General features: G+C 55.3%; 2 protein-coding genes across 2 annotated transcripts; one reads left to right on the top strand and one right to left on the bottom strand.

Annotated features, from left to right (window-relative positions):
- Positions 1–1,361: 1,361 nt before the first annotated feature.
- B0H64DRAFT_346152 (SDA1-domain-containing protein) lies at positions 1,362–4,179 on the bottom strand. The gene is made up of 3 exons (XM_062801327.1): positions 4,085–4,179; positions 3,268–4,023; positions 1,362–3,217 (listed from the first exon to the last, which is right to left on the bottom strand). The coding sequence occupies exons 1-3, from the start codon at positions 4,165–4,167 to the stop codon at positions 1,819–1,821; spliced, it is 2,238 nt and encodes a 745-aa protein (XP_062657066.1). The 5' UTR covers positions 4,168–4,179; the 3' UTR covers positions 1,362–1,818.
- Positions 4,180–5,873: 1,694 nt separating this feature from the next.
- Positions 5,874–7,761, top strand: B0H64DRAFT_426131 (Alpha/Beta hydrolase protein). Its single transcript, XM_062805714.1, has 3 exons — positions 5,874–6,260; positions 6,347–6,692; positions 6,918–7,761. Exons 1-3 carry the CDS (start codon positions 6,102–6,104, stop codon positions 7,484–7,486), a joined length of 1,074 nt encoding a protein of 357 aa, XP_062657065.1. The 5' UTR covers positions 5,874–6,101; the 3' UTR covers positions 7,487–7,761.
- The last annotated feature ends 979 nt before the right edge of the window (positions 7,762–8,740 follow it).

Genomic DNA, 8,740 nt, shown 5'->3' with positions numbered 1-8,740 from the left:
CAAACGGACCTCCACCCGGCTCCGCGTTGTGGATCTATCGGAACGGCCCGGCACAACGCGCCTTGCAAACTCCGCACTCTAATCAAGGCAGGAGGCTGTCCTATAATCCCGATCCGGCCTACAGGTTTCCCGACGGCGCGGCGAAGGAGCACCGGAAATGCCGGGGCAGAGCAATAGAATAGGAGGCGATCGGTCGGGAGGAGGTGGCTAAGCAAGGGGGTGAGGTTAGGGGGGGTGGTTAGCCTGATGGAAGCAATAGAAAAAAAGGGAGTTTGAGCGATAGTTAAGAGAGAGATAGAGTTCAATAGACTACCACCTTACCCCCGTACCACTAAACTGCACACTCGCGGCGTATACACCGTTTGTACATTGCTTGTACTCACTCACTTTGGCTTTCTACCCTTGATGTCCCTATCGGGCCCTGATAGGTACTGCTTCTTACAAGCAATGCACTTCCAGAAGTTCAGTTCGAGTAGACTTCGATGTCGAGGCCGGCGGCGGATGGAATAGCCTCCTAAGGAAGAGTACCGTCGAAACCACCCTCATCAATGTACCTCTCAATTTGTATAGGGACTTCGTGATCGACCTTCTTCTTCCGTCCACGTGTTCCAACGTAGTTTGAGTGAAAAGTTCGGAATTCGAGGGTCGAATTCTCGAATTCGCGAAGGATTCGGTGACCGGTTGCGTAGCTGACTCCGTGGTGGTGGAAAATAGTCTCCTTTGTAAAAAGCGTTCTACGGCCCAATTAGCTAGTGGAAAGAAAATTGACTATGCCCTGGACCCGGCATCTTCGAAGTGTTAGATTGGATTGGGTACGAAACTTGTTTGCACTTGAAATAATACTCTTTTGTTTAAAAAGATTGATGTTAACTGTTGTGATGAAGACTAAAGAAACTAGATTTGCTCCATTTACTTTCTTTTGCCCAAGGTCTTTCATTCCATTTATTCTTCTTGTCTTCCTTTTCTTGTCTTCTTTTTCCCGTCTTCTTTTTCTTGTCTTCTTCTTCTTGTCCCAGCCAGGGTTGGAGATATCACCACCCAGCATACGGTGAGCAATATGGATGGGTGTGAGCGTCAGGTAGTAGTTGATGACCACCCTGGCAGCTGTCCTCTTGACGGCTTCGTCATCGATGGGGCTGGATCCGGACATCCACTGAGTGGCAATGTCAGGGAGGTCTTCCCAATGCCGCAGTCCGTGGGGAAATTGTTGAAGGGAGGAAATGTATGTTGCTCTGAATGGAACCGTTAGTATAGGGAGCCGGGTACGCGGAAGCTAGGCGGATAGGGGGGTTGCAGGGCAGGGCGCGTAGGTGGGAGAATTATTGAACAGGTGAGTGTGATGGCACTGTCTGCAAACTGCCAAACCAACTGCCAAAACACAACTCTCAGATTCTAAGACCTGTCATGCACGGGGAGGGATCACAAGCTCCAGAGGAATCAGGGGGAAACGCCAATCAGCGGTTCCCTCTGTTTCGAGGAAGACTCAAGACAAGGATGTAAGAATCGCCATTACCTATGGCCTCCCAAACCGTGCCCCTCCCACAAAGACGAACATCCCAAGTCAGCAAGCACCACTACCACACCTGACTATGACCCCTACCGAGTTTTAACTCACCATCCTCGAATTCCCAACTCGTTTCCGAGAGAACAGTAAGCCACAAAAAAAGGCCTGGAGCATCAACGCTAGGAATCAGCAACGTGCAAAGACAAAAAAGCCCACAAACCAACCGATGCCGATAGCAGGTAGGTCAAGTGGGTACCTAGGTATTGGGTGCACTACCAAGTAAGCAAAGATCCAGGCAACGCTCCGACGACTTATTACAACCCGTTCCTCCTCCGGCCGCCGCTCTTGCTCCTCGCGATATGCGCCCTCATGGTCTTGCTCGTCTCGACCAGACTCCGCTTGTTCTTGGCCCTGGCCTTGCCGATGGTCATCAGGAAATTCTTCTTGCGGGCCTTCTCCTTGTTGGTCGTGCTCTTGCCCTCGGCGTCCTTCTTGGCGCGGCGGATGGCCTGGGTCGACTTGTGCTCCTCGCGACCCGGCTTGCCCTCGCGCGCCAGCGCCACCCGCTCCTCCTTGGTCGTCTTCTTGCCCAGCTGCGCCGGCAGCTCGATGTCGTCGACCGTGAGCCCGTCCTCGATGTGCTTGTCGATGAGCTCCTTCTTGCGCTTCGACGTGCGGCCGAGCGCCTTGTCGATCTTGGCCTCGCGGCGGAGCTCCTCGAGCTTGGCGAGGTCGGCGGGGGTGAGGATGGAGGTCGTGGCGAGCTTGGAGATGCGGTTGAGCTCAGCCTCTGCGGCGCCCGCTTCGGTGGAGGTGTCGACAAGCTCGGGGGCTTCGTCGGCGTCGCCTTCTTTCCGGCGCTTCTTTTTGGCTGGCTCGTCGTCGTCCGAGTCGCTGCTGACGTCGATCCAACCGCCGGACGACTCGCTGTCGGTGGAGCCGACCTCCCACTCGTCCGAATTGAAGCCGTCATCATCCTCATCGTTGTCCTTCTTCCCGGCATCCCCATCTTCCAAGGCCTGTTCCTCCTGTTTCTTTTTCTTCTGCTCTTCTTTGTACTGCTCGAGCAGCTCGATACCCTCGATGCCACCCCTCTCTTCCTCTCCGAACTGTCGCTGCTTGACGGCCCCCGACCGCAGCCCCATGGTAGCTTGCTTGCCACGGTACTTCTTCTGCAACAATTCGGGGTACACCTCGCGGTACAGGGACTGCAGGCCCTTTGCCGCCATTACCACGCCCTTGTCTTTGCTCCTCTGGTACAGAACTAGATCCTGCAAGAGAGTCTCGGTCATGCAGAGGGGCTGCCGAAGGGCCACCTCCCGGATGGCGTTAATACCAGCGGAACACACCTCGGCGGCAGACGCTTCCGAGACAAACTCATTCGCGATCTTGACCACTAGCGGCTCAATAACATCCGGAGGCACCAGGTTGTGTGTTGCCTGGGCCAGCGACGCCAGGAATGATGTGACACTCAGTTGCTTAGGCGTCAGATACCGGACGAACCACGAGTAGAGCGAAATAATGGTGAGCTTGTGCAACCCGACAAGGCGAGTCACCAGCTGCAGGATCAGCAGCTTGTTCTCGAGCGAGAACTTGTTTTTGGTATTCTGGAGGTGCTTCTGGAACAACTTCTCGGCGAACCCTTGGGGATCGTGAATGAGATGGAGGGCTGAAAAGTTTAGGGGGTGTGGTGCATGCTTTTTGCGGTCGTGCCTATTCTGGGTTAATGATAGGCATGGGAGATAGAGGAGGATGCAACCTACTTCTTGATCTTGTCGACTGCCCTCTCGTACGCCTTTTGGCGCTTCTTGGTCTTCTTGTTGATGGTCCCCTGGTGCTTCACCTTCTTGATGTCGACATCCTCGTCGCTCGACTCATCTTCAAGCTCCTCCCGCTCCTTGTCTCCGCCCAAGAAGAACCTCACACCGCCGATGACAACCTTTTCGTTATCGCTCAGACACGCCTCCTTCATAACGTCACACGGCTTCGCGTCAGTCCAGATCTGGCGGCGCCACAGCTCGCGGGTGATGCGCGTCGCCCACATGCCCTTGGTCGAGGTGCGGTCTGAGGTGACGAGGTTGTGGAGCACGGTTTGGATGGTCCGGTTGAGGCGGTGGTTCGTCGTCTTGGAGTTTGACTCTCTCAAGTCACTGATGATCTTGGTGTACAACAGCGACCGGAGGGTTTTGCTCGGGGTCGAGATGAGGATCGGGAAGAGGGTCGTCAGTAGGCTGGCCGAGTCAATTACATCCTTCCTCCGCAGCAGCACCAAACTGCCCACCACCTTCTCTCGCAATTCCTTATCGAGGGTCGCATGGTGTTGGTTGAGGAGTTCCTTGAGGTGGCCGGGATACGGGGCGGCGAGCTCGGGGTAGAGGTCTGCGACGTGGGCTACCAGATCAACGAGATCGTGGAACTTCTTGATATCTTCGCTCGAGACAGTCGAGGGTGAAGAGATGAAGATCTGGCGTTGCGCATCGTAGGCAAGCCACTGGTCGTGGAATTCTTGGGCGTAGGATCTGCCGCTTTCAGTCAGCGGTTGTTGCGAATGCGCAAGACAGACAATGATTGGGGACAAACCTGGGATCTCTCCGAATCTTGTACTGCAAATTGACCAGGTCAGCCTCAACCTTTTCGAGCGCTGCGACCTTTCTTTTGACCATCTTGTCGGTTGTGGGGTGGTTATCGGATTCTTCCACAGCCTGTCCTCGACCGAGATTTTTCCTGTCCTTCCCGACGCAAGCTCGTTATCGTTATCGCTACTTTTTAGTGGGGCCCTCGGCGCTGCGGGGCTACACAGCGCCTAAATGCCAAGTCTCCCACCTGCCCACATGTATCTCCACCAGAGACGGTAAAGGTTTACACCGTGACTCCCTCCACTTTCATGTCAACACCCTCCGAATAAGGATAAGGATGGCACTGTCAAATATTCCACGAAGGGGCTTGCCTTCCAGATCACAACCTAGCATGACCCGACCCCCCCCCCCCCCCCGGGCCTGAAATTGTGCAACATGGTCAATGTATCAAGTACCTCTGTACCTAACTCGGATTGAGATGCCCACCAACACCGGCTTCTCGAGTCTGTGGTAGATGGTGCGCTTGCGGTGCATGGTCAGGTACCGAGGTATCTAGGGCAAGATTGTATGATTCCGTGATCCGAGCATTCTGCGGGTGTACTGAGCGGGCTTGATTCCGGGTTGATCCCGTGGCCCCGTCAAGCGCAGTTCCGCGGAGCCCTGGGCATGGTTGTTCCATAATATCACGCTCATGCCCAAGTGAAGTTCTAAAGGTAGATCCCAACGTTGTCGCTTAGGCGTCTGTTGTAGGGTATAACCGATGGACAGGGGGAAAGGCCATCGAGTCATTATTGTTCGGTTATCAGCTTTTAGAGGAAAATCGTTACGAGTCAAGTTGATTTAACCCCAAAAGGTTGGTTAGAGGTAGGTGGCTCGGGTTTTGCAGGGTGGTGACTGGAGGGAGGGGTGGGGCTGGATTTATGGTATGGGTGTTAGAGGTAGTTACTGACTGGGGAGTTGGGAGGTGTAGGTAGTATTGCTACCTAATGGATGGCTGCAGCTGTTAGTAGGGAGGGGATGTTTTTTGGAAGTGAAACGAATAGGTTCTGGCTGCATGGGTTCGCGAGGTGCTTGCCCAACCGGGAGGTTTGATACTCTGGAAGGACCCTACCGCCCGAATGGATGGATAAATTGGTGTTCCGGAGTCGGGTATTGTGTATGTACATATATCTTCTTCAGGTTTGAATATACACGCTAGTCTTCCGCGGCTAGAAGGTCGTGATTAGAAGCGGCGTTGTCTTACTGTCCCTTTCTTTACCAACGTCACATTAAGGGCCGCAAGCTCTGGGAGTGTGTCGCGCTCAATCCCGACCGAAGATGCCGAGGGGACTTTTTGGTCCCGTTTAACGGGTTTGGTGACGTTTATGCCTGGTTCCCCTCAACCACGGAGACCACGAGCGTCAACGAGGTCGTATGGGATGTTCCCCTGAGGATATGACGTACCGCCGATGGAACGCTATATCCGGAACAGTCCCATATTGCAAGCTTCCCAGCACCTGGTTTGGCTGCCGTACGGTTACACTAACCAGTCTGGGTTTCATCAAGACCTGAGAGCGTTTTCCCAGCAACCCGTTACCCCAGATCCGGTTGCCGACGTTCTCTGCCGACGTGCATTGGTTCCGGGGATTGGCAGCAGGAACCAATTTATGCTACGCAGATAAGCTCCGATCTTAGGCCTGTTGCGCGGCTCAACCGCACACGAGGTTGCGTCCTGTAATTTACCCGCCTTAGCGGAGCATCGGCTTCGGGGCCGACGCCGAAAGGGGAAGTAGTCCAGAACAACTCCGTGCTTTCTTGGCCTTCTGGCCTGATCCTGACTTGCCGATCTGCTTGCCATGGTTCAAGGATTGTCGGTAGTGGAAAAGTGAAAGCAGAGGAGACGGGGCGGAGACGCAAACGGCATGGGCGTCCATGTGAAATTGGAGTATATATCGCCGACCGAGCATAGCCTTCGCCGTTCATCCTTGGCTCGTTAAGTTGTTTTTAGCAGCCTCCTCAACCAAACCTGTATCATCACCACCATGTTTCTTCGGACGTTCCTTGGGCTCGCCGCTGCGGCGGCAACGGGCCTCGGCGCCTCGCTGCAGCAGGTGAGCAGCTTCGGCGACAACCCGACTAACATCCAGATGTTCATCTACGTCCCGGACAATGTGGCCGCCAACCCGGCCGTCATCGTCGCGGTAAGCAAACGCCGCACCCGTCCCACACCCACATCCACACCCACACCCGCGCTGCGCCGTGCTGACAAGCGCAATGCGCCGGACAGCTCCACCCCTGCGGCGGCACCGGCCAGCAGTGGTTCAGCGGGACGCAGCTCCCCTCGCACGCCGACCAAAATGGCTTCATCCTGGTGTACCCCAGCACGCCGCACATGAGCAACTGCTGGGACGTGCAGAACCCGGACAGCCTGACGCACGGCCAGGGCGGCGACGCCCTCGGCATCATCAGCATGGTCAACTACACGCTCGACACGTACAGCGGCGACCGCGAGCGCGTCTACGTCATGGGCTTCTCCTCCGGCGGCATGATGACCAACGTCATGGCCGGCTCCTACCCGGACGTCTTCGCCGCCGGCGCCGCCTACTCGGGCGTCGCTTTCGGTTGCTTCCAAGGTGAGTCTCCAATCCCGCGCGGCGGAGTGAAAACGGCGCAGTTGAGACGATGGTGTGCATATGGGGTCTTTGCCATCCCGATGATGCACAGCGGCACAGCAGCCCCCCTCCCCACCCCCAACCCACCTCCCCCTCATGTTCCCACATCATTGAAATAAATCGGCGGGTTTCCCGTTGCGGACTGGAAATAGAAGCATGCTGACTCTTCCCTCCCCCCACCACCAGGCGCCCCGTCGGCCACACCCATGAGCCCGAACCAGACGTGCGCGCAGGGCATGCAGAAGGCGCCCGGGGAGTGGGGCAACCTGGTGCGGAACGCGTACCCCGGCTACACCGGCCGCCGCCCGCGCATGCAGATCACCCACGGCCTGGCCGACAACCTGGTGCTGCCGACCTGCGGGGAGGAGGCCCTGAAGCAGTGGTCCGATGTTCTGGGGGTTGAGTTTACTCGTGACGTGGCGGGCGTGCCGTCGAGTGGCTGGACCCAGAAGATCTATGGCGGTGATGGTGTGCAGCTGCAGGGCTTCCTTGGTCAGGGGGTTGGTCACTCGCCGTCGGTTGACGAGGAGCAGTTGCTGAACTGGTTCGGTATCACGGGCGGGGGTGAGAACGGTGGTGGTGGCGACAACGGGGGTGGTGATAATGGCGGTGGTGACAACGGCGGTGGTGAAACTGGCGGCGGTACCGTCGCGCTGTGGGGGCAGTGCGGTGGCAACGGGTACAGCGGCCCCACTGGCTGTGCTGAGGGTACCTGCAAGGTGCTGAATGAGTGGTATAGCCAGTGCACGCCTTGAGTGTTTGCGGATGTCGGATGCTCATCAGATGGCGCGGAGAACGTTAGCTTCTTGTATATGTTTCCCCTTTTGGCCCCGCGCTGAGAGCTCTTGGACGAAACAGGTATCATCGGGCCGTAACTTCTCATTCCGGAGTGATTATGACAAACTCCCTGTAGGATGGCCTCCTCAACCAAAGACTCTTATGGATGAGACAACCTGGTTAGGTGTGATGTCTTATTATGGCTTTCGGGCCGGAAATACTCGTCAGTCTGGCATCGAACAAATTTTCTATCTTCTCCCCGCTGGGCTATTTTGTGGGTTGATTGTTTTATCTCCTTAGACTAAGCAGGGCTAGCTCTATGTTTCCAGGGTGGACACGTAATTAGAGCTGTCTGCAAGGCAACGAGGAAGTATTCATTCATACTATGAACTCCGACTCTACTCATGTCCTCGAGCAGTCGTCAAAGGCATGGTACAAGCCTATCAATCCTGCGCTCAACAGGACCTTACCCACCCCAAAGTCTCTGCGGCAAAGGCCAAGGAGGTGTCGTTCAGTTAGCAGTTTCAACGCTCTTGCATCCCGGTCCTCTTCTCCCGCTACCGCAGGAGACGCAAGTAGGCTCGACGATGTACCAAGGATTCTTACATGGCTAGAACATAAAACGGCTCCCGCACGAGCTCGACAATGAGATGTCATGTTGAATTCGGGCCCTGTAACCACCGATTGGTATCTAGGTAGGCAGAAAAAGACCAACTCCGAATGCGGGTATTGACCGAACTTCAACCGTGGAACGAAACGAGAGTCATCTAACAATATAAGGAGATTTCCGATACGCGACTTGGGTTCCCCTTGCTTTAACTACTTGCTTCCGCCTAGCAATCCGACAAGACTGCTATGGACGAAGTTCCATGCCGCCGTAGGTTTGATGCCCGTCAAAGAGCTGAAGATGTATATCACTGCTTGGGAAGCTACTTACGATAATGGTTACCAACTTAGAGCAAGCACTACAGCAGTAATAGCCCGGGCCAGTGTTAAAGCAGTTAGGGTGATATAAGTCCGGGGTTACCGTTGCTTCGTTACATCTTGGATTTTGTATTCACACGGGGCACTATTATGCTTAGCCGGTCAAGGAAGAATGAAACGGGGAGACTATAAGGTAGCGGAGTGTTTCTGTGAAGACATGAAACACTACCTCTTTCTTCTCTGGTTGGGGAACCTTATCGAAGCGAATCTCCAACTAGGCCCACCATAGCCAATGATGGGGTTATTTC

The sequence above is a fragment of the Chaetomium fimeti genome (genome assembly GCF_033439085.1).
Source record: "Chaetomium fimeti strain CBS 168.71 chromosome Unknown B0H64scaffold_6, whole genome shotgun sequence".
NCBI classification, from domain to species: domain Eukaryota; kingdom Fungi; phylum Ascomycota; class Sordariomycetes; order Sordariales; family Chaetomiaceae; genus Chaetomium; species Chaetomium fimeti.
This window is presented reverse-complemented; position numbering and strand designations above follow the sequence as displayed.

Bases quoted from the DNA above. Each gene is read 5' to 3' on its own strand.
- B0H64DRAFT_346152 (XM_062801327.1), bottom strand. From the start codon at position 4,167: ATGGTCAAAAGAAAGGTCGCAGCGCTCGAAAAGGTTGAGGCTGACCTG. The intron at 4,024-4,084 runs GTTTGTCCCCAA...TGAAAGCGGCAG, and splicing joins AAGATTCGGAGAGATCCCAG to ATCCTACGCCCAAGAATTCC. The intron at 3,218-3,267 runs GTAGGTTGCATC...AACCCAGAATAG, and splicing joins GCAGTCGACAAGATCAAGAA to GCACGACCGCAAAAAGCATG.
- B0H64DRAFT_426131 (XM_062805714.1), top strand. From the start codon at position 6,102: ATGTTTCTTCGGACGTTCCTTGGGCTCGCCGCTGCGGCGGCAACGGGC. The intron at 6,261-6,346 runs GTAAGCAAACGC...TGCGCCGGACAG, and splicing joins ACCCGGCCGTCATCGTCGCG to CTCCACCCCTGCGGCGGCAC. The intron at 6,693-6,917 runs GTGAGTCTCCAA...CCCCACCACCAG, and splicing joins CGCTTTCGGTTGCTTCCAAG to GCGCCCCGTCGGCCACACCC.